This window comes from Raphanus sativus, chromosome 9 (genome assembly GCF_000801105.2).
Source record: "Raphanus sativus cultivar WK10039 chromosome 9, ASM80110v3, whole genome shotgun sequence".
In the NCBI taxonomy this organism is placed as follows: Eukaryota; Viridiplantae; Streptophyta; class Magnoliopsida; order Brassicales; family Brassicaceae; genus Raphanus; species Raphanus sativus.
In genome coordinates, this window is record NC_079519.1 from 6,543,257 (window position 1) to 6,568,760 (window position 25,504).

The following is a 25,504-nucleotide window of genomic DNA, read 5'->3' on the forward strand; positions in this document are numbered from 1 at the left end:
GAATCAGATTTGAAATTGAAAAGAAGCTGTTTTCTTAGTAGACAATAAGGCGACATGTTACACATCTATGAAGACACATGTCGCAATGAATCTTGGCGATGAAGATGATGGGCGATAAAATTCCTCCAGAGATCATAGTTGCTCAAGTGCCCATAACAAGTGGCGCCAAGAAAGGTCATAGTAGAGGTCTAACAAGGCTTTAAATGGCTGGTTTTACAGTGAAGTGGGACAGCAACCACCTAAACCATTGTAAGAAATGAAGCCTTTCAGTTGTCGTATCAGCTACAAGCCAAACGATGTTTCTTTTTCTGAGTTTGGTCCAACATACAAAGAAGAAAGTCTACTTTCAACAACCAAACTGGGCAAACACTTGGCACGCATACTAAATTCAAGTTTTTAAAAACAGACATCTCATTCTTCAACCAAAAACTCTGCAAGCTTTCACCATATCCAGGCCTCCAAATGATAATCCATGGCTCATAACAAACGGAAATGGCACCTGCAGTGAAAGCGGATCAGACGGGAAAGAGTTAGCAATTCATCAGTTGATACAGAGAAACGACTTTCCCTTCCGCCTGTTGTGAATAAAAATTGAATATATACAGCAGTATCAGTATGTACGTACCCTAATAGACCTCTGCCTTGCCATACCCTCGGGGTCACAGCTAAATCTAGTTTCGCACCTTGCCTTATAACTCCAACAGAAACAGCTTGTCCCTGGCTATCTTGCGCTTCAGCGGCAAGCCTTTGCAACAGGTTGTCACCACCTTCCACGCTGCCGAATTTCACAACCTGATCTCTAAGCTGTAACCCATCCTCTGCTGCTGGAGATGACTCGGTTATCTCATCAACCATGGCAAAGGGAATACTAGTGACCACATCCACATCCATGGCACGGGAAGTGACACTGATGCCAGATGTCTGCATGGAGGCAGATAAAGAAGACAAGCTTCTTTCTTCTGGACCTGCATCGTTTTGATATTCATTCATAAAACTCCACACCCAGTTTCAGAGTACGGGGATTTAATAGTCAAAAGTGACGGAACCAAAGATTTAAAAAATGAAGCTTGGCAGCTCAATGTCCAGGTCATACCTGAATCTTTGGAAATTGAAGCTCTTGACGTAGTAGGCCTCACTGAATGAAGAATCTGAATGTTCACATCGATCTTGTCCGTTATCTCGCTGTGCTCATTCCGTAACTCTGTAGGAAAAGAAACTATCTCAGATCAAACACTAACACTTGGCTCACTGTAGAAGCTACACATCCACTCTATGGCAAATACCAATAAACATGACATAAAAAAAAAAAAAAATCTTGGTTCATCTCTTACTCACACAAACCCTAATCTAAGTAAAAAAGCCCTAACTTTGGAAGAAAAAAAAATAGAAGAAAAAAAATCACCAGCAAGACGACGGCGCTGAGCTCTAACCGCCGGAATGTCAATATCTCCCCGAGGGAATCCCTGTCGATGTCAAAAGGAGGGATGATAAGCAGATGTACTTTCGATTAAGAGTAGAGTAGAGTAAGAGTACCTCCGAGTCGACGAGGTTGCCGGAGAGACCAGGACCACCGGGATTGCATAGACGTTCAACGATCGAGTTCATTTCAGTCTCCATGGTCGTTCTCTTATCCATCAGAGCCATCGTCTCCGCTTTCAGATTCGCGCCACCCATCTCTTCCGATTGATCTGATCTTCCACCGAGTCCAAAACTTTCTTTAGCTTCTTTACTTGGGAGACGGAGCATGTTTTTATCTATGGGCTGGGCTTTATTGGCTTTATTTAAGAAATAAAGCCCATAAGGTGATTGATGATCTCTAGAGTTTAGTCTAAACCCATTCTTTAACCCCAAGTTACATCCTTGCCGTCCATTTATATCATCCAACGGCCACACCCGCGTTGTTTCTGGTTCTTTATCCCACATCACTCGAATGATATAAAGGGGATTTTAAATCTAATCCAAGTTCTGTATTTCAATTTTGTGTTTAATTTGTAGATAATCATGGATTCGACTTTGAATAAGAAATTATGCCCATCCCTGCACAAACTGGCCGGATACTTGGGCCACACCCCTGATGAACCAAAACGTAACAAATCCTTCATATGAACCAAAACGTGACCATCAGAAACGAAGCTCGTGAAACGAAGAAGCTAAGCGTTAAAGTCACAAAGCTTTGTATTAATTATGACAAAAACCTAACACTTTCCTTCACAGTTGCGTTTACCATCCTCTATCAGCTAATGGGTCATCCCTGTATTAAACACACTCTAGAAATCATCAATGTAAATCCAAAAAAAAGGTATCATCTTTAGGATATTCGGAGCAGAGTAAATGGAATGCATGTGACTAGTAAATAAAACTTTCTACAGAAACCAAGACAGAGAGTTTTTGCATGTGACTAGTAAAAAAAACTTTCTACAGAAACAAAGACAGAGAGTTTCTGCAACAATTCGTAATATATATTATTTTGGTAAAATATCCGTATATAATAGTAACTAGGTAGTAACCCGCGCCTTGCGCGGGATGAGATGGTTAGATCAGCAATTTTTCGAAAATATTAAAAAGTATATAAATATAGTTTGGAATTTGGGTTTTGTGTGTTTTTTGTGTTTAATCTCGGTGGTGCTGATTTTACGGTATAGACGTCACTGAGATAGAAACATATATAAATCCTTTACTTAAGTGACATGTAAAAATTTACTGGAACATAAGAGTAAACACAAAACATGTTACCTGGCAACTGCGAAAGCATGTAATCATTTATTTTATCCACTTCATCATTTGTGGGAGTGAGAATTGCTCGATGTCTATACAAATCCTTAACTGTTGAGGTTTGAAAAGCTTGTCCATAAACCTCTTTTTCCATAGTCTCAATAGTTTATACATATCACCGGTGTGATTTATCTTACTCTGATTCATTTGCAAGAACTTGCATATAAAGATATAATTATTATTATGCAATTTGATTTTCATATGCATGATTTTTGTATAATAACATACCTTCCTCGTAGGTCATTGACTTCAAACATGTAAGGATTCCACAAAACTTGACTGTATTCTTTGAACCATGTAAGAAGAACTGATTTTGTGTATAATATCTAATTCGAGTAAGATAAATATTATTAATATCTAATCAAATTATATGTACGTAAATATTTGTGTAATCACACTCTTTGCATAGGTTTTATGTATAAATATTATTAATATATAATCAAATTATTATGTATGTAAATTTTTGTGTAATCAAACTTGTTCTATATTTCTTTCTTTGCATCTCTCTCTCTCTCTCTCTCTCTCTCTCTCTCTCTCTCTCTCTCTCTTTCAGATTTTATCAGTATTGATGAGTATTTAAAAATAAGATTAAGATTTTAACATATTTTTATTTTAAACATATGAATCGTATTAATGCCCCCACACGGGCATTAATACGATTCTTATGTTTTATGTATAAATATTATTAATGTCTAATCAAATGTTTGATGTATTATTAAAACTAAATTTGTTCTTCAGATGTTTTATGTGTTATTAATATAAATATGTATTATTCAAATACGATTCATATGTTTTATGTATTACTAATACTAAATTTGTTCTCCATTCGGTCTTTGTGGTTCAAAACTATAAGCATTTTAGACATTACTTAATTCAATATACTTTGAGGTTCAAATTATTATCTCTCTCTTTCTCTCGGTATCCCCCTCATCGTAAACCCTTTTTTTAGAAATATAAAAATAGAAACATTCTTTTAATTCATCGATTATCTTTTAACTACCACAATTTTGTTTTATATGGGAATGTTTCCTAGTTTAATATTTTATCATGAATTTTTCTTGGGTGAATTACCAACTAATCATAGTTTGTCAATTAATGTACAGTTTTATAAAATTTAAATAAATAAAATAATAATAATTTGTGTTAAGTTTTTAAAATAAATAAAAAATATTAGTAGCTGCCAAAAGATAAATTTTTTTAACAATTTTAAAACCGTCACAAAAGAGTAAATCATAAACATTAAACACTATACTCTAAACCCATGGACAAAACTTAAACCCTTGGGTAAAAATCCAAACACTAAACCCTAAATTCTTGGATATACCCTAAACCCTTAGATAAATCCTAAACACTAAACTGTAAAATCTTGGATATACCCTAAACACTAAATCTCTCTTTCTCTCTCTCTCTCTCTCTCTCTCTCTCTCTCTCTCTCTCTCTCTCTCTCTCTCTCTCTCTCTCTCTCGGTATCCTCTTCATCGTAAACCTTTTTTTCTTTGAAAAATATAAAAATGTAAACATTCTTTTAATTCATAGATTATCTTTCAACTACCACAATTTTTATTTATATGGAAATGTTTCCTAGTTTAATATTTTATAATGAATTTTTCTTGGGTGAATTACCAACTAATCATAGTTTGTCAATTAATGTACAATTTTTTTAAATATAATAAATAAAATAATAATAATTTGTGTTAAGTTTTTAAAATAAAAGAAAATATTATTAGCTGCAAAAAGATGAATTTTTTTTAACAATTTTAAAACCGTCACAAAAAATTAAATCATAAACACTAAACACTATACCCTAAACCCATAGACAAAGCTTAAACCCATGGGTAAAAATCCAAACACTAAACCGTAAATTCTTGAATATACGCTAAACACTAAATCTCTCTCTCTCTCTCTCTCTCTCATCGTAAACCTTTTTTTTGAGAAAATAAAAATGTAAACATTCTTTTAATTCATCGATTATCTTTTAACTACCACAATTTTGTTTTATATGGGAATGTTTCATAGTTTAATATTTTATCATGAATTTTTTTTGGGTGAATTACCAACTAATCATAGTTTGCCAATTAATGTACAGTTTTTTAAAATATAATAAATAAAATAATAGTAATTTGTGTTAAGTTTTTAAAATAAATGAAAAATATTAATAGCTGCCAAAAGATGAATTTTTTTAACAATTTTAAAACCGTCACAAAAGAGTAAATCATAAACATTAAACACTATACCCTAAACCCTTGGACAAAACTTAAACCCTTGGGTAAAAATCCAAACCCTAAACCCTAAATTCTTGGATATACCCTAAACCCTTGGGTAAATTCTAAACACTAAATTGTAAACTCTTGGGTATACCCTAAACACTCTCTCTCTCTCTCTCTCTCTCTCTCTCTCTCTCTCTCTATCCCTATCTCTCTCTCTCTCTCTCGGTATCCCTCTCTCTCTCTCTCTCTCTCTCTCTCTCTCTCTCTCTCTCTCTCTCTCTCTCTCTCTCTCTCTCTCTCTCTCTCTCTCTCTCTCTCTCTCTCTCTCTCTCTCTCTCTCTCTCTCGGTATCCCCCTCATCGTAAACCCTTTTTTTTTTGAAAAATATAAAAATGTAAACATTCTTTTAATTCATCGATTATCTTTTAGCTACCACAATTTTTATTTATATGGAAATGATTCCTAGTTTAATATTTTATCATGAATTTTTCTTGGGTGAATTACCAACTAATCATAGTTTGCCAATTAATGTACAATTTTTTAAAAAATATAATAAATAAAATAATAATAATTTGTGTTGAGTTTTTAAAATAAAAGAAAAATATTATTAGCTGCAAATAGATGAAATTTTTTTAACAATTTAAAAACCATCACAAAAAATTAAATCATAAACACTAAACAGTATACCCTAAACCCATGGACAAAGTTTAAACCCATGGGTAAAAATCCAAACACTAAACCCTAAATTCTTGGATATACCCTAAACACACACTCTCTCTCTCTCTCTCTCTCTCTCTCTCTCTCTCTCTCTCTCTCTCTCTCTCTCTCTCTCTCTCTTGGTATCTCCCTCATCGTAAACCTTTTTTTTTGAAAAATATAAAAATGTAAACATTCTTTTAATTCATTGATTATATTTTAACTAACACAATTTTGATCTATATGGGAATGTTTCCTAGTTTAATATTTTATCATGATTTTTTGGGTGAATTACCAACTAATCATAGTTTGCCAATTAATGTACAATTATTTAAAATATAATAAATAAAATAATAATAATTTATGTTAAGTTTTTAAAATAAATAAAAAATATTAGTAGCTGCCAAAAGATGAAATTTTTTTAACAATTTAAAAATAGTTACAAAAGAGTAAATCATAAACACTAAACACTATACCCTAAACCCTTGGATAAAACTTAAACCTTTGGGTAAAAATCCAAACACTAAACCCTAAATTCTTGGATATACCCTAAATCCTTGGGTAAATCTTACACACTAAACTGTAAACCCTTGGGTATACTCTAAGCACCAAATCTCTCTCTCTCTATCTCTCTCTCTCTCTCTTGGTATCCCCTTCATCCTAAACCTTTTTTTCTAAATATAAAAATGTAAACATTCTTTTAATTCATTGATTATCTTTTAGCTACCACAATTTTGATTTATATGGGAATGTTTTCTAGTTTAATATTTTATTATGAATTTTTCTTGGGTGAATTACCAACTAATCATAGTTTGCAAATTAATGTAAATTTTTTTTTTAAATATAATAAATAAAATAATAATAATTTGTGAAGTTTTTAAAATAAATGAAAAATATTAATAGCTGCCAAAAGATGAAATTTTTTTAACAATTTTAAAACCGTCAGAAAAAAATAAATCATAAACACTAAACACTATACCCTAAACCTTTCGACAAAGCTTAAACCCTTGGGTAAAAATCCAAACACTAAACCCTAAATTCTTGGATATACCCTAAACCCTTGGATAAATCCTAAACACTAAACAGTAAACCTTTGGGTATACCCTAAACACTAAATCTCTCTCTCTCTCTCTACATGGATGGGAAGGTCACGTTTTCTTCTCTTTTTTTTTGCAGGGTCTGGTCTGGTGGTGTAAGCCATGTTTTTATTGTTGAAGAAAGAAGAAAGGCTTGTTGCCTTGTTTGTGCGTTATCTCTTAGTTTAAAGAAAAGAGCTCACACCTGAAATTCTGAACTATTTATTTATTTCCTGTTTCTTCTATATATATTTTTTATTTTTATAAAAATCCTTTCGAGAAAAATAAATATATTCACAAACTCTCTCTATAAGGAAAAATATATACAATTTACTGCCAAGAATGGAATGAAACCTATTAGTATTATTCATATATGTCTTTCTACATGTAGATTTCAAAATTATATTTACTTTTTGTTTAAGATAATTGATGATGCATTATGTAGTTAGAGTTAGAGCTGTGCAAATCAAACCAATTATGTAAACAACTGATGGTAACATTTTTTTAAGAAATGAGTGTCTAGTTTAATGTGAACGTATATTCATCCGAGAATCTCTGATAACCCGTGCCTTGCACGGGATGAGATTATTTTTAAGATATTAAGACGTTAGGTATATTTATTTTGGATATCAGTTTAGTTTTGGGTTGTTTTCGGGTTTTATTTGTGTTTTTAATAAAGTAATTATAGTGTTTTAGTTTATATAGTTGCAATATTATTGCTAATAAGAAAGGAAATACGAAAGTAAATGCAAAATTAGATTATGTTAAATAGATATCTTATAAGTTCGAAATTTAGATATTTAACTTTTTTTTACTGATTTGAGACTTGGTAAGCAAAAAAAATATTTAGTAGGTAAATATGGTAAGCAAGAAAAGAATTTATAATTTTTTTACTGATTCAATTCGATGCATGCAACTTTACATGCACAACGCAAGCCTTCCTTTGAATGCAAGCAACTTTACATGCACAACGCAAAACTATTGTTATACCATAGCAGCAAATGTTTGATCACAATGCAAGACTTCCTTTGAATAGCGTATGGCTTATCACCAAAGCAGCAAACGAACCCGAGTAAAGTCTTGTAAGATATAATGAAAACTGAAAACTGCAAGGTTTAAAACCGGTCGAACTCGAAGTCAAGAACACGCGACAGAAGAACACACGTTTAAGATATCATGAAAACTGCAAGGTCTTAAACCGGTCGAACTGAACGACATATCCTCACAAAATCGAACCCGAGTAAAGTCTTGTAACAAAATTTTGTAAGGATATTTAGTTGTTCGAGTCACATTCTAGGATAGAGAAAGTTGAAAATTATAGAAAATCTTCGAGTCACATTCTAGGATGTTGGATTCAAATGTAGGAACTAATTCCTCACTAATAGTTGCTACGGTGAATTGTCTCCACAGACGAACAATATGGACCCTTATTTTCCAGATCGTTTTACCAGGTTTCAGATCAATCACCTTATCAAAATATGAGACCATCGTCGGCATTATCAAATGTCTAAGGGTTTTATTTTTTTATGGAGTTTAAGATACGTGAACCTCAACTTATATAATATACTTTATGCCATATAGTTGATGTTTGCTCGTCCCTTAACGCAACTTATATAATATACTCGGGACTGATGTTTGCTCGTTCCTTAGCTCTCTCATAGCTCTCCTTGTTTGCTCGTACCTTAACGCAACTTATATAATATACTCGGGACTGATGTTTGCTCGTCCCTTAGCTCTCCCATAGCTCTCCTTGTTTGCTCGTCCCTTAGCTCTTCATGTTTACAAACGGCAAACTCATCCGATTTCGCCTTCACAACTGAAGTTCAAGCCAGTTGTATGTTCTCCCTAACTTTTGTCATCCTCGTCTACGCTAAGGGCTGTCTCATCGATCTCGAAGTCAAGAAGATGCGACAGAAGACAGCAAGAAAGACTCGGATCCTTGAATCGTCGAGATTCAAGGATCCTCAAAGTGTTTCGCATGAAACCATTGGCAATGAAACACAAACTGAACCATTGGCAATAAAACACAAACCTATAGATTCAAGGATCCTCAAAGTGTTTCGCATGAAAACATTGGCAGAAGACGGCAAGAATGACTCGGATCCATTGGCAATGTGCTGCACTCGGATCCTCAAAGTGTTTCGCATGAATGAAAAAAAAATGGGTTACGTTTCTTCTTATGGAACCAAATAAGGAAACAAAGTAAAGAATTAAATGTTCCATTTTTCTTAAACTCCCTCACAAAGTGACACGTGGATCCGAACCTTCTCATGCATTCTCACCAAAATCGTTTAAGGAAAGCCTTAAAAATGCTTCTCCTTTAATATATAGGGGATATATCTTTTTCTCTTCCACCATCTGACTTTTCTATAAATAAAGTCGTGAGATTTATATTTCAACCTCCATTCTCATCGGTCTCATTTCAACGGACCCAGTTTTGAACTTTGAATGATCATAAAACTTAAGAGACGAGAATGGAACACGAAACAAAAGAGAGACGTCTCTTCTCAAGACTTCTCCAACTAGACCCATTAAAAATAAAAGAGAAAAAGGAAGTTGCTTTTTCTCTTGACCCAACACCAAAACTTAGTGCAGAAGTCATTTTACACACTTAACAAGTCTGCTTCCATCTTCACTTCATCACTGCTGGTCTTAACACCCATCCAAGAAAAAGCAATATTGTTTTTTTATTTTATTCCCTTTTTCTCTCACAGCAACAACAACATGATGTGTCCTTCTTTTCTGCTTCTTTGTCCTTCTCTGACTTCTCCTCTCCCTTTGATACTAGATATACAACACCACCAAACCCAGAACCTTCCTCTCTCTCTATCTCTCTTCTCATTCCTTCTTTCAAGAGCTTATCCAACTCCATCTCTCTCCCTCTTTTCCTTCTTTGATTCTGTAACTACTAACTACACATCTTGCGTTCATCTGATGAGGCGAACTTCTCCCAACCCTAACCCTTTTGAGGATCCGAAGTTGAGACTTAACCATCATAGCCTTATGCAAGATTATCAAGAACTGCACATGGTAAGAACTCTGTTTTTCTTTTGTTCTTCTTGAGTTTAAATCAAGTTTCAGTTTATGGGTCTGGTCTATTTTCTCTCTGGATCTGAAAATGTTTCTCAAGATTTGTTTTTTCTTTTCACTCTGATCTGAATTAATTTTTTTTTTTAAAGAGAAAGATAGAAACTTCAAGCTTAATTGATTCCTTAACAAACATAAAGCCTCTTACTTTTATTGTCTATGTCTAGTTATTCAAATCTATATTAGTCTTAAGCTGATCAGAAGAGTGTCTTGTTAAAACATATACTTCTAGGATGAGATATAGAGAGCCTTGTTGGAGTCCATATTAGTGAGATCACCTTTGGTTCTATGTATTAATAATATGTTTCACTGTTTTGTTTGGATCACACAAGGATACTGAAGCAATGAGACAGAAGTTACAGAGTATGCGAGAGAGAAAGTCAATACTAATGGGCGAAGTCCGGTACATAACATATATATTCTTATGTTCTGACAATATATATAGCATTATGTTCTTAATGTGTTTGTCTTTTTATCAGATTTCTTCGGCGGAGATACAGACATTTGAGACAAGACCAGCCTGTTATGCAGTCACCAGATGTTAAAAAGGGCAGAGGAAGATCAAATGGTGGGAAGAAGAGTAAAACGCAAGTGTCTCCTAACAAGAGAAGTGAAGCAGAAACCAAACATGTTTCACTTCCCGACTTAAACCACTCGGTAAACGAAACCAAAACCACTTTTGGGAAGAGAGTTCCGTTGTTCGATCTAAACCAGATATCTGTAAGCACATTTTTTCACTCGTATAAGGTTGACAAAGAAACCAACATGTCTTTAGTCTTGACCACCTCTTATATATTAATTACAGGGAGAAGAATTGGAAGAAAGAGAAGCAATGAACAACGAGAGAACGAGAGTGGAAGAAAGTAATAGACTGAGCAGCATCGAGATGCAGCTGCAGCAGCAGCAGAAAGAGATGAAGCTATCGTCTTGCAGGAACGGAGGAAACGGATCAAATAAGAGGAAAGTTTCGTGGCACGATCCTGCTGCAGCAGCTCTCAGAGTCTAGTTACTCAAAAAAAGTCAAACCATCTTGTCACATAGTTCCACATCATCAATGTAGCTGCTTTATTTTGCTTTTATCTTCTCCGTCGAAAACATATCTACTTAAAAACCTTATCCGTTCTCTATTCTTGAAGTGGCGACTTAAGAAAGTGACATTTGTATAATGACACGTGTCGTTCTTAAATGAGATGTTAGTGATCCAAAAGTCCAGGAACAAAATCAACGGTCAGAATATGCTCACACGTGTCGGAAAACAATCCTTTCGTGTAAACTTTAAATTCCTTACCGAACACAAAGACCGATCTTGTTTGTGGTGTCTGAATACAAAAAAAAGAGAAAAAAGAAACCTTTTTCTTATGGACGCTTGGGGAGGATTGGCTCCAGAGATACTCACAAACATCATCTCAAGGCTCACGATTCAGGAGCGATGGACGGGACCGATGTTCGTCAGAAAATCGTGGCTAGCCGCTTGCAGAGATCCGTATCTCTGGTCTACCTTCGATCTGGAGAAATGTTTCGAGTCGTACCCCGAGTCGACTCAGTGGTGGTCCTCTGAGTTCGAGCGGAAGATAGATTCCATGGTCCGATCAGTCGTCGATTGGAGCGACGGAGGTCTCACCGAGATCCGTGTACGCCATTGCAGCGACCACGCTCTCTCTTACGCTGCCGATAGGTAAAATCCTTCTCCATCAGAGCATCTCTTTGTTCTCACTGATTTGAGTTTTGTGGTTTTTGTATCTTGTTAGATGTCCGAATCTCGAGTCTCTCGCGGTTAGTAGCAGTCCTCGCGTGACGGACGCATCTATGGCGAAGATAGCGTTTCGTTGTAGGAGTCTAAAGGAGCTAGATATCAGTTACTGTCACGAGATATCTCACGACACGCTTGTGATGATCGGTAGAAACTGTCCTAACCTCACGACGCTGAAACGCAACCTTATGGATTGGTCTGATTCGTCGTCTCGGCACATCGGCTCTGTTGTTCCTGCAGAGTATTTAGACGCTTGTCCTCAAGACGGAGACACGGAAGCTGAGGCGATCGGGAAACACATGATCAATCTTGAGCGTTTAGAGATTCAGTTCTCTAGATTGTCTGCGAAAGGACTCGCTTCGGTATGTGAGGGTTGTCCGAAGCTGGAGTATTTGGACTTGTTTGGGTGTGTGCATTTGTCAGGGCGTGACATTGCAAACAATGTGTCGAGGCTGAAGGGGGTTAAGGAGGTGAAGAAGCCAGATGTTTATGTGCCGAGGTCGGGGGATGTGGTGGCTCAGACGGAGAGGTACGGACATTGGAGGCTTTATGACGAGAGGTTTGATATACAATCCATGAGGATCTGAGTTGTTCATACACTACGTAATGTTAAGTAATAAAGCAACCGATAGGTTGTTGTTATTGTGCGTTTTATTTATGTAACTTCCACATGAAGGAATTAAATCAAGCATTTTCCTTGGAAAAGACCAAACTGTAAATAAAGTTCACAATATCAAGCATTCAAAATGTACACACTTACATGACGTTTATACACGTAGAGCACTTGTTGACACTACAAAGGAACAATACTATCTACTACATCAATTTTCGTAAGTTAAATAGAAAACCACAGACCAAACACATAAACAAGCTAGAGAAGGAGAGACAGTAAGAAAGAGGAGGCGAGGCAAGCAGTAACATGGAAGGAGCCTGGCAGAAGTGTTGCAGAAGCCGATCTGGTGGTGGTGTGTGGACGCCCTCTGTATCCGAATCCTCTACTTTTTCTTATGAAAACTCCAAGCTTCCTCGGTACACCGACTTCATCATCGACATGACCTGAACACAAAAGAAGAAACTGAGACAAGAACAGGAGTGAAGTGATAGATATGATGACTAGGCGCTTGGTGTCACCCATCTCTGCTCTAAGATAGGATAAGGTTTTGCCCCTCTGCTCTGATTATAAAGAAGAGGGGTAAAGTTGAAGATACTTTTTGTTAAATGGATATAATTCAGTAACATTTGGTGGGATGATTGAGCAATGTAATGATAAGATAACATTATAGTGCCATGTGGAGCCTATGGCGGCCATAATTTAAAGATTTTTACTCGCTAAAATACTAAGCGTCCAATATCACAAAGTGATCATCAACCTAAGGTCAAAGCCGATCACGATATACATAATTACCTGATCAACTACTTTTACTTTTAAGACAAGGTGAAGCAAGTTGGTTTCCGCACACTTATTCTTTGATGAACTATGGGTAAATAGGTTTCCAGTAAAATATATATAAGGCTTTTATTTGCTAGATGCTACTAACCTGGGAAGGTATCATTCTGGGTAGGCTAAGATTTTGTCCAAAATGGCTGGCTCCACCTCCCGGAAAGATGTGACTTGACCAACTCGTTTAGCTAATTCCCCTGTCACTCGGTCCATGAAAAGAAGATACAACCCATTTCTTTCTTCCAACGCAGCTACTGCTTTCCTCGCATGGATTACTGATGATATCCACTCCTCAAACACAACTACAGGTCAGACACAACCAATCTCAGCATCATTTGTGATCTTTTTTGCCATCTATAGTTGTATTTGTGTCAGAAATGGAAACAAATAGATAACGGCATATAGGCATATAATTCGGGAAACAACAAAAAAAATTTTAAAAAAATTAGCAAATTTTATCAGAGCCAGGTTTCGATCCTGGGACCTGTGGGTTATGGGCCCACCACGCTTCCGCTGCGCCACTCTGATTGTTGGTAGAAGAGCATACATAAAACAATTAATACTTAAATTACCAGTCTCAAATGCTTCATTCTCTGCCCAAGTTAACAAATAATCACATATCAGGAACTCAATTAGCTGTATCCTGCAGATCCAACGATAACATAATCAAATCAGCAGTCCGATGTATGATGTATTACAGAAACAAATTCTCATTAGAATTTTTGAAACACTTACAATATAAACATGCACTCATCCATCTCTGAAAATGATTCATCAAATGGGTCCACGACCAGTATGTTTTCCGCTAAAATGGATATCCTCTGAGAAATAGCAAATATTGCACGCTGTCCAATGTATGGATCACTTCCCAGTTGACGGATCAGATGTTGGACATAAAACCCAACACTAGTTTCTAATTGTTTCACCTCTACAATATATTGTAAACACACAAAAAGCAAATATGAGAAATGATAACCAGAAAGATAAACACAGTTAAAATCACAACTAAACAGCTAAAGTTACCATTTCCTTTAAAAGGAGTGCACATTGCTGCGATTAACTGTGTAATCATGGAACTAATAGATTCTTCAACAAGTTCCAAGTTTCTCCCCATCCATATCAGCTTCTTCAGCGAAGCTTTAGCATGGCAAAAGAGCATATGATCGTAAATGCAAACGCAGGCTTCCAGTTAAAGGAATTGCAGCTCGTGTATCAAATTATTTGTTTGAAAGTTAAGAGACTGAATAATAATATTACCTAATATGAAATCTACAGCCTGATGTGACCAGCTGCTGAAATTAGCGTCCTGCAGAACAGAAGAAAAGCGTGTTCAAAGCTGCAAAGCATGTAAGAGTGCATATTACCAGAAAAAAAGTTAAGCAATAAAGCCTAACATTGGAGTCTGCACGGGACAGTTCCAGGAGAAAATCAATAGATATCCTTAGCTGCTCTGCTTCTTCTTCATATTCCGGTTCTGCAGTCAAAGGTTTCAATTCAAATAAAAAATGAGACTTGGTTACATACATTCATTTTTTTTCAAGTCCATCTAGGTAATATCAAAGTATGGTGTTGTATAGAATGTATAAAGGAAACTGAAAGTGAGTGAAGGCCAGGAACAAAAACCTGAGAGTCGCAATCTTTGAGATGGTCGAGTTGATTTCCTTCTCCCCCTTATCCTTGCTAGGACAACACAAGCTGATAAGTTAATAATCCCCACAAACACGTAACAAAAAGGATAAATACAAAACTGTTAAAAACAACAAGAGTGATGAGGAGGAGCATGGGAAAGAGACCTATTCTGAGAAATCTACGACGAAGAGCATCGTTAAACCTCCGTTCAGAGGCCTCTCCAATCCGCCATTCTCCCAAGCTATCAAAGAAATAACACTTGCAAGAAGCATTCCCTGGGAATAAATCACAACCTAAAACTTGCAGGAAATTGAAATTATCAAAAGGAGTTTCACCATTTTTGGGAATCATTAAATACATCAACGAATTGCAAAAAAAAAAAAATGATAGTACTTTCAGCATCCTTGAGATCTTCCTGTAGTCTGATAATCTCTTTCTTCCTCTCTTTTGCCTAATTTCAAAATCGAAAACTATCAAACAAACGACGAATAAGAATCGACATTGTAACCCTAGAAATTCCAGAGAAAATCAGATACGATAATCACTTAAACCCCCAAGTACACACAAACAAATTCGAGAAGGGACCTTGTGCTTCCAGCGAAGAGCACCGCTTTCGGAGAGAGGAGCATCGCCACGGGAAGTAGAGGAAGACGATCGACGGTTCTTCTGTTTCCAGCGAAGAGGATCGGTTTCGGAGGGAGCATCGCAAAGGGAAGAAGATAGACGGTTCTGGATCTTCGATCGTAGCAGAGAAACAGCGATCGCCAGTCTCAGTGACTCTTCCTTCTCCTTTCTTTGAGCAACTTCCTTCTCCATGAGTGAGTGAGTGACGACGCTCTTAACTAATTTCGTTCAATATATAAAATAAACTAGATTTTGAAAGGGCGGGTATTATTTTCACTTTTATGAAATATATTATTTGTTTGTAATTATTGAATGTATTTATTTTAGTAAAATATTCTTTATAATAAGTTCGACATATAGAGTCTTTCTCGTAAACTATGTGTTTTTGGCTTTGTTTTATTCTCTCTCTAATAAATATATTTATTTGGCTTGTTACTAAAATAAATAATTTTAGAATGCAAAATGTATAATACTTTAATATTGATATTTTGTTTAAACAATGTGACATATTTCTATATTAATTAAATTATTGTATTTTCATTTTTTATACAAATAAAAATATTTGTATAGTTTGTTGTTAAAAAAATTGATTTTGAATGCAAGTATACAGTATTTTTATATTAATATTTTGTTATGTGCAGCCGTTATATTTTGTTCAAATATAAATCATTTTCAAATACTTTCGTTATTTGAACATTTTTAGTTTCCTATACATTAGAACAAAATTCATACAGACCCGGGGGATTCAATTTGAAACTCACACATAAATTTATATCCAAAAATGGCCTAATATCAAAACCAAAAAAATCTATACCCGAAAAAATTGACCAGTACCTAAATGGGTACCCAAATATTTATTTCTAACGGATTCCGTAAACAAATAAAAAATATTTTATGTGTTTGGCTAAATTAAGTGAAATATAAAATTTTATTCAGTAATATTTGTAAAATATTAATAATGATCAATATATGAATATCGATTTGTTTCAGTAAGTTTTGGAATTGTAATTAATGAATTTTAATTGATTTGAAATGCAGTGGTATAATCTGTAAATAAAAAAAATACAAAAAATGAAGTACCTAAAAAGAAATATCAAAACCCAAAAAATATATACCCGAAAGAAACGACCCGTACCTAAATGGATACATGAATGTATATGCCTAACTGATTTTGTAAACAAATAGAAAATATTTTTATGTGTTTGGATAAATGAAGTTAAATATAAATTTTTATTTACTAATATTTTTACAATATTAATAATGATCAATATATGAATATCAATTTGTTTAGATAATTTTTGAAATTTTAATTAATTAATTTAAATTAATTTTAAATGCAATGGTAGAATCTATAAATAAAGAAAACACAAAAAGGAAGTAATAAAAAGAAATTTCAAAACCCAAAAAAACTATACCCGAAAGAAACGACTCGTACCTAAATGGGTATCCGAATGTTTATGTCTAACTGATTTTGTAAAAAAAATATATATATATATATTTTTATGTGTTTGGTTAAAATAAGTGAAATGTTTTTTTAATAGTAATTTTACATATTAATAATGATCAATATATGAAGACATCAATTTGTTTAGATAAGTTTGGAATTATAATTAATTATTTTTAATTGAATTTAAATGTAGTGGTAAAATCTGTAAATAAAAAAATTACAAAAAGGAAATATCTAATTTTTTATAAATGCAATGACTAAATGTGTAAATAAAAGGAAGTAAATATACTGCTATTCTTTTTTCCAAACAATTCTCATTTAATATTGTTATCCGTGTTTCCAAACAAACCTCCTTTTTAAACTCTTATCCAAGTATCCAAACACACCGAAATTATACTTCAGCTTTAATAAGATAGAAGATGAAAATGTTCTGATTTTCTGGGATGATAATGATTTTGATTCCTTGCGCGGGAGAGAGAGATTGTGATGCTGCTATTCAGAGGCCCATTAGTGCCCTTAAGGCGGCCCATATATTCTAGCGGTTGATTTAAAGGCCCAATCCGGGAACTTAATAATGCTTTTTTTTTTTCCTGTCCGCGGAAATGAATAATGCTCAAGACTCCAAATACTCCCTTTTTTGTGCACCAAGAATTCAAATACTCTAAAGCTGAAGCTACTAGAGAGACACCTGATCTGGGCTAGCAAGTAAATTAGGAAGTTATCTTAGGGGGATAACATGAGACTTTCACAGGGACTCTAAGATGCAATAGGAGCCTCGATAAGATTTAAGGCTGCAGATTTGCTAAATATGTTTAAGGATTCAGTGGAGTAGCTAATTTTCAAGATTGGTCTATTTTTTTTTTGTGGACAGTGATTAGGAAACATGTGGGAGATATATCAAACGAAAGAATTACAACAACATCTCTGTATCTTTACTTGAAACAATTGTTTGTAACAACTGAAGAGGCATTGTTGACACAAAGCAGAGCGAGAGAGACAAGTAAACTTCAAGGCGACTCCACCTTGTGTTCGAACAGAATACTTCTCCCGTTAAAAGCAAGGGTTCTCCTGATACATTGTCAGTGAAACTCTTCATGAGATTGCAAAGTCGGCGGGCTGTGCAATGTCAACATCCTCAAACTCGTTATCATCTGCACCAAGAAAGAATGAGATGCAATTCATCATGCCATTACTAGCTCCGAAGAATGCAAAACAACAGCATCGTCGCCAGTTGTGCAATCAATAGAGGACTAAATGATAAAAGTTGATGTGATAGAAAACAACAGAGATCACATTCATCTTTATCCACCCCACAAAGGTTTAGAGACTGTTTCAATAGCCTCAATACAAATCAATGAAGTTTAAAGGGAAACTGTGATTACTAGTTCAACAAGATGTATAAAAACATTATGACTAGTCCGTGCTACCCACAAAACAAAATAAGGGAAAGGGATATGAGGGGGTAACCTTTCCTCAAAGTCAGAGCCACTACTGCATCATTCTCAACCTGAACAGAGAAAACAAAGAACATAAGTAGCATGTCACAATCACGAGTAAGATAAGATAGCTCTTCTTTAAACTTTAAACAATTGTTACTCATTACCCAACATTGACATTATATAATGAGAATGTTTGATACCATCTGCTCCGCTAGAGATTTCGAATCCTCTAATACTTCTTCAGTAGAAAACAAGATAAGCCGCTGATTGGTAACTGGTTGCTCAATGAGGGCAAACAGTTTTTTCTTAACATCCAGAACAGTCTCTGTCGGATCGCATTGGATAAAGTAAGTGGCTTTCATGCGCTTCACACGAATATACATTGCCTTCAAAACAACCAATCAATACAATAACTAACAAACAGTGATGAAATCGGTAAAACTATTGAGAATTGAGAAGATTTTGACATGGCAAAAGCTCTCAACTTTCTCAGTTAATTGAACACAGAATGAATGGTCGAATAAGTACGAGTGTACTAATGGAAATCAAACTCATCGGATGAAACTAACTAAACAGGATCATATATGTGAATACCATCTGTCGATGTAAAGAAGCTCTCTCGCTCAGATGTACAAAGGTAACGAAGATGAAGTGCAGTTTGGCCTTAGGTTTAAGACTATCGTCGGTTTAGCGTCGTGGAAACCTGCTGATACAAAGAGAGTGTTTCGTTATGTATTACTCTTTCAAAGTCCCACATCGCTAACGAAAGAGGTGAGGAAGGCGTGTGAAGTAGTATATAAGAGGAAGTTACGCGACTGGACAAATCATACCTTTCTCGGCCTTTTGGCTAAGATCAAGTGTAGTATCTGTTCTTATCAGTTTAATATCTGATATGTGGTCCATCGGGCCACACGATATTAACTCTATTTTTTGAGGGAGAAGGTCCTTTAAGATAGCTTGCTATCTGGGCCTTTGCGAGTCGCCCATGCGTTGCACTACTGCACGGGCTTGGCTCAACCCATCAATTATTCAGTCCAATTGTTATAAACATCTCTTTTAGGCCTCTTATGACTACCATACTAAAATGTTGCTAAGAAGAAAAAATATACAATAAATAAGCTAACTGGCCCAAAAACAATTATATTTATAGAAAGGCTGTTGGGCCGCTGATAGAATCTGATGTTTATGACTCTTCTGTCTTTGCTTTTGGGCCCCTCCGATAACAACCCTATTGAAGGAAATATCACTGGTCCATGGGTCTTTGACACTGTTATGATCATTAATGGGTCAGTCACTTTACCTCATTTATCCAATCTTGATCAACCTTATTAATGGAGCCGAAGAGTATATTTATAAATTGGATCAGCACCTTGGCCTTGTTTGTTAATGACCCAAAAATATAAGATCAGTCTTGAATCCATCTGATGAAACACTGACGCACAGTCTCTCGTTGCTCTAAGCAAGGTTCTTGTCCTTTCCTATCCTGCGATTTTTTTTAATGATTTTCTCCTTCTCATCTTTTATACTTTTTGCTGCTTTGATATGTGATGGATGCGAATGAGAGGTTGGAGCCTGGAGGTTCGATGCAATGGGGAATGAGTTTTGCTAGCGAAGGCTTGAGACTGATTAGTGATTCTACTGTTCAATACATTGGCTTACTCACTCAGAGTGTAGATATCTCTCAATTTGTACCTGGCTATTTTTTTTTGTGAGATAAAATGTGAATATATTACCAAAAATGAACAAGAGTACTACATATGAAATGCTTTACAACCAACAGCTTCAAAGGTCCAAGAAAAAATAAAGAGTGTGAACTTTCATCTTCCTTTAAAGAGTGTTGCAAGTTGTATTTGATCCTAAAAATATTCTAGGTATTGAAGTCAACATTTTGTAAGTTTGAAACCTCTTTGGCCCAGAGTATGTTGTCCATCATATCACTACTTGCAGAATGCAGACTGCTAGAAGTTAACGTTTATTAACCATTATTGTTCATCATCAAATGTTATATTACTACCGTCTATAATAGACCATTACATGAACATCGACTCTATGAACAATTATCTAAGAAAGACTAACTGATTGGCAAGGTTACATATTTCACACGTGGAGCGATCAATCTGTATTAGTTCTGTACATATGAACTTCTGGTGGCACGCACATACGTGGCGTTATGCTTGCTTTGCAAATGAAGTTAAATGAATTGATCTTTGTTGGACTCATCTGCAAGTAAAAAGCTTAAAACTCACTCTAGATTATAAATCAATCAAAAAGTGTCTTCAGCTATTACGCTTATGGAACAAACTTTCTTTTTTCACTCTACAAATTTCAATAAAGAACACTTGACGAGGTGGCATATAATAACTGATGAGAGGTCAAGACTACGACCGTAGCTTCTACAATGATACATTGGGAACTCTCAATATCACAGCTGGGTGTTTTTTTCTTCTTTTTTTGCAGGGAGCCTATTAGCACAACGGTGGAGAGAGAGATCAGCGAGAGAGTTAAGGGGGGAGGAGGAGTCTCAGTTTGGTAAGGTTCGCAAACTGTTCAATGAATTTCTTAATGTGTCGGCATTGTGACAATCACAAAACTTATTGTTTGTCGGTTGAGCGTTGTTGAGACCTTCTAACCAGAGAAAGTGTTTTGTGTTGCTCAATTTAAAGTCCCACATCGCTAACAAAACAAGTATGGAAGACATGTGAAGTAGTATAAAATAAGAGGCCACGAGGCTGAACAAATCATACCTTTCTCGGCCTTTTGGCTAAGATCAAGTGTAGTATCTGTTCTTATCAGTTTAATATCTGATATGTGGTCCATCGGGCCACACGATATTAACTCTATTTTTTGAGGGAGAAGGCCCGTTAAGATAGCTTGCTGTCTGGGCTTTCGTGAGTCGCCCATGCGTTGCACTACTGCACGGGTTGGCTCAGCCCACCAATTATTCAGTCTAATTTTATAAGTGGTCTTTTGGGCCTCTTATGCACTCCTATTGTTTTGACTTTTTCATAATTTTTTTGTCCAATTAAATAATTTAATGATTCGGATTGAAAAACTACAAAGGGATAACTGGCCCAATTAACCTTATATTTTTGTAAACAAGCTCTTGGGCTTCTGATAGAATCCGAGTATTATGACTGACTCTTCTGTCTTCAAACATATGATAAACAAAATATACAATACCATGAATTATTATTAATCCTGGATAAATAAACATTACTCTTTGTCGGCTGGATGGTGATTAGACTCAAGGCATACATACTACTATCACATGTAAATTATTCAACGAGAAAATGCAAAGAGCTCATTTGCATGATTATTATATGTCCCACGACGGTTTGGACAAAATATTTGGTCGGCTGATTAAAAGACTACATTATTACAGAACCTTCGACTTCGTTCGTCGATCTGAATTCTCCGATTTTTCCACCATTTCCCCCCTCCTTCGGTGGAAATTCAAATCGGAGATTCACCTCCAAATACATTTCTCGATCTCATCTCCCCCTTCCTGATCCCCACATTAACAACCATAGATCATCACAACCATAATCATCAAAACTCTCGTGATCGATCGGAGAAGATGGTGGAGAGAACGATGAGTTTAGGGATCGGACCCAACGGAGAATCCTCCGGCGTTAGAGAGACCATGTGGGCGCAGCAAGAGCTTCTTTCGAAAATCAACCAAGAACTCGACGCCGAACGCGAAGCCTCCTCCTCCGCTGCTTCGGAGGCCCTGTCGATGATTCTACGTCTTCAGGGGGAGAAAGCAGCGCTGGAGATGGAGGCCAGTCAGTACAAGAGAATGGCCGAGGAGAAGATGTGCCACGCGGAGACCTCTCTGGCTCTCTTCGAAGATCTGATTTACCAGAAGGAGATGGAGATCGCGTCTCTCGAGTTTCAGGTTCAGGCTTACCGTTGCAAACTACTCAGCCTCGGTTGCTCTGATCCCGCCGTGGTGGAGAACAGGTTCCCCGAGAATCTCATCTTCTTTGGTGACACTTCTCGTCTCAACCAAAAGAGAAAGATGAAACGCAACCTTTCGGTAATAAAACCAATGTTCAAAAAAAAGAAAAAAAATTGTTAGGCCGTAATTATATATGTTTTATAGTGAATTACTGATTAGACATCAGATTGTTTTTCTGATTTTAAAATAAATAAATCATTTGAGAAAATTTGTTTCTTCAGTTTCAAGCATTATTGTTATAACTGAAAAAACAAACTGATTCTTTGTCCTATATGAAACAGAGGACTCTGTTTTTTGTTTTTTATGGCTTCTAGATTAAAAGGTTAAAAGTTGTTATGTTGCAGAACCCGTTCGATGGCATGACAAGTGAAAGAAGAGTACTCTTGTCTGATAACGAAGGCTTTGAGGAGGAGAAGAAAGGTGTCGAGAGTTCATTATCATCACCAGGCGAAGAAGACTTGAGCACTTATTGGGAACAGATCAGGAGAATAGACGATCATGTCCGAGAGATTTCAGAGTCGAGAGATGTTCCCAAGGAATCCAAATGGCCTTTGATCAAGCGTGAGTCTGTGTCGCATGCGTTGGTATCACAGGTCAGCAATACTATACTCGAGTCAGCCAAGAGTGACGTCAGCAATATAATGGAGATGATGAAGAACCCTGATAAAGTCTCTGCCGTCAAAGATGAGTCTCCTAATGTTCAGGACATCTTTGAGGTTCCGAGTACGACGAAGGAGAGCCTTTTTATCATCTCGCAGGAAGAATCACAACAGATCAGAGGCAAGATTGTGAGTAAGCCGCCGAGAGATACGAGTATCAAGGCGGAACATATGAGTTTGCTTAAGGAGATTCGAGAACAGCTCAATGGAATGCAGTCAGAGATGAGAATCTTGAGATCAGAACTGCATCTAACTACTCCACCTGTGTCCTCTCATCGCGAGGATGATGGAATCCTTAACTCAGTTCAAGAGGTAAATCACTCTTCTTCCTACTTGGTGAGAGAACTCTTACTAACATTTGGTTTTGTTTATTGAACAGGCCATGATTCACTTCTGGCTTTAGAAAGAAGCTACAAGCCGTGGTTCTAGTCTCCCATCTTAAGTTACTTAAGTGTGGTAACTGAAGGGAATGTAAAAAAGAAACTGATTATTGAGAACATAATCAGTTTGTATGTAAAAACCATTGTCATTGTTTGAGAACACGTTCTTACGATATAAGAACAAAAAAAAATATTAAAATCTTAAAAGTTGAACCACATTCAGTTAGGAGTAGCTGGTGCAGAAAATGCAGGAAGGGTTAGTAGAACGGTTGTCAAGATCAAGAGTGGAGCCTTTTAAACACTTGAAGTGGTAGACATGACCACAATCAAGCACGCACGCCTCTTGTAAGCTGCGCAAAGATGCATTAGGCCGTTCTGGATCCGAGGCTATGTCTATCCCGCATAAGTCGCACTTGTGTCCAACTTCCTCAACAATAAACACCTTGTCAAGCTCTGCAAAAAACAAAAGTTCAAAAATTAATTAACCACATAATCATATAAGCTCAAGCGAATGCTTAAGTATTGAAATAAAATTAAATAAGGTTGCTGTGACAAAAAAAAAATGATATAAGGTTATAACCATCTTTTATATGCGACGTCGCTTTATTCGGGTCTGAATTATTCGGAACCTGGGCGGTGGCGGCAGTCTTCATGAGATGAAGTTGGATTTCTTTAGAGAGGTTTTGAAAATCAGCTGATGATCCAGAAGTGCCTTTCTCAATGTGCTGTTGAAGCTTCGAGAGCAACTCTCTAGCCTTAACTAAACTTTCTAGGTCTTCTTTTTCTTTCGGATCCATGTTAAGTACGTATTCCCTGACAAGAAGACAAAAATTGTGTACTAATTAACCCAAGACAGACATCTTTTTTTTAAGAAAAAAAAGTCGTGGTGAAACTTGGGTATGAAGATAAATAGGTACAATTTAGGGTTAGGGACGTTCAACACACGGAATCGATGCATCTACCATTGTAACCAACAAAACAAAATCGAATGATTGTAACGAAAGGTTCAAAAAGATTGGTTGATATTAATTAAACAGACTCAATCAAAGCTGAGTTCGATATTCAGTAGCTAGGAATCAAAATCAAACATAAGGGAAAAAAAAGGAAAGATGGGAAAGAGGGAAACTCGACGAACCTGTTCTGTTCTGTATCGAAGAGAAGTTTTAGCCAGGGAGGGGGAGGGGGTTTTAGATTTCCATGTTTTTGTTATGTAACTTATCAAAAAAATTGTTTTGTATATATTTAAAACATGCGATAATCACCAACTCGTATCTATGCATTACCCAGATAAATATGAATTTAGTTAGAGATTAATGTATTATAGTAAAAGGAAGGAAACAAAAAAAAAAGTTAAAGAGCAATTGTCATCCGAGAGTCGCATTACTTTTATGGAAAGCAAATAAAAATTTAAATTCGCCTACTTTTCTAGGTGTTTTAATGATAGATTAATGATTTAACAAACAATAATTTGGAAGTTGAATTAATAGTCTCGACTTAAGATTAAGAAACATAACTGACCCAAACTGTGGTTCAACATGCGCCTCGTACAATGGGATGCTTGGGAACCAAGCAGACTACTAAACTATAGTAGTATATAAATCCAAAGGATCATCTCTCTTTTTTTTGTAATCCTTTCTCCTTATTATTTTCTCGATAAGTTTAATAATTCATAAGTATCAACGTAAGGAACAGATAATAAAGATACCAAAGACATCAAACCACTTATATATTTTATCAAATCAATTCCTCTATAAACAGAGAAATCAATGACCATCCAATTTAGTATAGCATATACAGATTCATGCATTAACGTTTTCAGGTTGCTCTCCTAATATGTGTGTCTTCCGTAACTGATCTGATCAACGAGCAAAAGCTTAAACTGAGAAAAAATTACAGAGGAAAAGAAATCAGCGTAGATTGGGGAAGAAAACAAATGACACTAGGTCTTGTGTCTGTTTTCGACCTGTGGTGTGTCTGCGAGGACCGTATCAGCCCATTATTTTGTACATTTTGGATTTTTTCATGGGCCTAAAAACTTGGCTTTGTGTCTTTGACACAAAACATTCCATTGATGAAAATCCACATGCAGATCAAAAACTGAGACAGAACCATACGAGAGGAGACATAAACAAAGCTGTATAACAGATGACACCACCAGCAAAACTCAACACCAAATCCCAGATCTTCAGATCTATATCTAGATCTAGATTTACAATCAGATAATTTTCAAACTTGGTTTAATGCATGCAAACTAAAATAAGGATGAGATAAATGAACAAATAAACCCTACGACGGTGGTTTGGAGAGCCAAAACCATCAGCCAGAAACACTGTTTA

The 25,504-nt window shown here is 35.8% G+C and overlaps 7 protein-coding genes and 3 non-coding genes across 15 annotated transcripts; 5 read left to right on the top strand and 5 right to left on the bottom strand.

Annotated features, from left to right (window-relative positions):
- Positions 1 to 224: 224 nt before the first annotated feature.
- On the bottom strand, positions 225 to 1,723 carry LOC108827452 (uncharacterized). The gene is made up of 5 exons (XM_018600852.2): positions 1,534 to 1,723; positions 1,403 to 1,463; positions 1,094 to 1,201; positions 626 to 965; positions 225 to 499 (listed from the first exon to the last, which is right to left on the bottom strand). The coding sequence occupies exons 1-5, from the start codon at positions 1,672 to 1,674 to the stop codon at positions 478 to 480; spliced, it is 672 nt and encodes a 223-aa protein (XP_018456354.2). The 5' UTR covers positions 1,675 to 1,723; the 3' UTR covers positions 225 to 477.
- A 7,658-nt stretch (positions 1,724 to 9,381) lies between these two features.
- On the top strand, positions 9,382 to 10,965 carry LOC108835584 (uncharacterized). The gene is made up of 4 exons (XM_018608818.2): positions 9,382 to 9,781; positions 10,171 to 10,241; positions 10,318 to 10,558; positions 10,644 to 10,965. The coding sequence occupies exons 1-4, from the start codon at positions 9,476 to 9,478 to the stop codon at positions 10,842 to 10,844; spliced, it is 819 nt and encodes a 272-aa protein (XP_018464320.1). The 5' UTR covers positions 9,382 to 9,475; the 3' UTR covers positions 10,845 to 10,965.
- A 63-nt stretch (positions 10,966 to 11,028) lies between these two features.
- On the top strand, positions 11,029 to 12,343 carry LOC108827453 (F-box protein SKIP1). Its single transcript, XM_056993920.1, has 2 exons — positions 11,029 to 11,513; positions 11,587 to 12,343. The coding sequence occupies exons 1-2, from the start codon at positions 11,029 to 11,031 to the stop codon at positions 12,173 to 12,175; spliced, it is 1,074 nt and encodes a 357-aa protein (XP_056849900.1). The 3' UTR covers positions 12,176 to 12,343.
- LOC108835586 (protein MULTIPOLAR SPINDLE 1) lies at positions 12,286 to 15,510 on the bottom strand. 4 transcript variants are annotated; one of them, XM_018608820.2, is made up of 11 exons: positions 15,244 to 15,510; positions 15,052 to 15,109; positions 14,823 to 14,951; positions 14,653 to 14,724; positions 14,424 to 14,503; positions 14,287 to 14,335; positions 14,053 to 14,166; positions 13,765 to 13,957; positions 13,602 to 13,672; positions 13,127 to 13,331; positions 12,286 to 12,644 (listed from the first exon to the last, which is right to left on the bottom strand). In XM_018608820.2, the coding sequence occupies exons 1-10, from the start codon at positions 15,472 to 15,474 to the stop codon at positions 13,138 to 13,140; spliced, it is 1,191 nt and encodes a 396-aa protein (XP_018464322.1). In that variant the 5' UTR covers positions 15,475 to 15,510; the 3' UTR covers positions 12,286 to 12,644; positions 13,127 to 13,137. The 4 variants fall into 4 exon arrangements, with proteins under 4 accessions (XP_018464322.1, XP_056849896.1, XP_056849897.1 ...); XM_056993916.1 differs by having other exon boundaries at positions 14,823 to 14,957; XM_056993917.1 differs by having other exon boundaries at positions 14,653 to 14,709; positions 14,823 to 14,957; positions 15,244 to 15,509.
- TRNAM-CAU (transfer RNA methionine (anticodon CAU)) lies at positions 13,486 to 13,557 on the bottom strand. The gene has a single exon. It is a non-coding gene; the product is annotated as a tRNA-Met (tRNA).
- Positions 15,511 to 17,603: 2,093 nt separating the features above from the next.
- Positions 17,604 to 18,934, bottom strand: LOC108835588 (uncharacterized). Of its 2 annotated transcripts, none has more exons than XR_001946989.2 (4): positions 18,763 to 18,934; positions 18,333 to 18,554; positions 18,197 to 18,236; positions 17,604 to 17,880 (listed from the first exon to the last, which is right to left on the bottom strand). XR_001946989.2 is itself a non-coding variant. In XM_018608822.2 (4 exons), the coding sequence occupies exons 1-4, from the start codon at positions 18,763 to 18,765 to the stop codon at positions 17,822 to 17,824; spliced, it is 288 nt and encodes a 95-aa protein (XP_018464324.1). In that variant the 5' UTR covers positions 18,766 to 18,932; the 3' UTR covers positions 17,604 to 17,821. The 2 variants fall into 2 exon arrangements, 1 of the variants encoding a protein (XP_018464324.1); XM_018608822.2 differs by having other exon boundaries at positions 18,369 to 18,554; positions 18,763 to 18,932.
- Positions 18,935 to 18,994: 60 nt separating this feature from the next.
- Positions 18,995 to 19,190, top strand: LOC130500514 (U2 spliceosomal RNA). The gene has a single exon (XR_008939135.1). It is a non-coding gene; the product is annotated as a U2 spliceosomal RNA (small nuclear RNA).
- A 1,718-nt stretch (positions 19,191 to 20,908) lies between these two features.
- Positions 20,909 to 21,103, top strand: LOC130500502 (U2 spliceosomal RNA). Its single transcript, XR_008939124.1, has one exon. It is a non-coding gene; the product is annotated as a U2 spliceosomal RNA (small nuclear RNA).
- A 372-nt stretch (positions 21,104 to 21,475) lies between these two features.
- LOC108826883 (probable myosin-binding protein 6) lies at positions 21,476 to 23,381 on the top strand. The gene is made up of 3 exons (XM_018600227.2): positions 21,476 to 22,207; positions 22,474 to 23,100; positions 23,168 to 23,381. The coding sequence occupies exons 1-3, from the start codon at positions 21,746 to 21,748 to the stop codon at positions 23,189 to 23,191; spliced, it is 1,113 nt and encodes a 370-aa protein (XP_018455729.1). The 5' UTR covers positions 21,476 to 21,745; the 3' UTR covers positions 23,192 to 23,381.
- On the bottom strand, positions 23,259 to 24,428 carry LOC108826884 (uncharacterized). 2 transcript variants are annotated; one of them, XM_018600228.2, is made up of 3 exons: positions 24,304 to 24,428; positions 23,749 to 23,981; positions 23,259 to 23,621 (listed from the first exon to the last, which is right to left on the bottom strand). In XM_018600228.2, exons 2-3 carry the CDS (start codon positions 23,963 to 23,965, stop codon positions 23,392 to 23,394), a joined length of 447 nt encoding a protein of 148 aa, XP_018455730.1. In that variant the 5' UTR covers positions 23,966 to 23,981; positions 24,304 to 24,428; the 3' UTR covers positions 23,259 to 23,391. The 2 variants fall into 2 exon arrangements, with proteins under 2 accessions (XP_018455730.1, XP_056849472.1); XM_056993492.1 differs by lacking the exon at positions 24,304 to 24,428 and adding an exon at positions 24,086 to 24,184.
- Between the last annotated feature and the right edge of the window lie 1,076 nt (positions 24,429 to 25,504).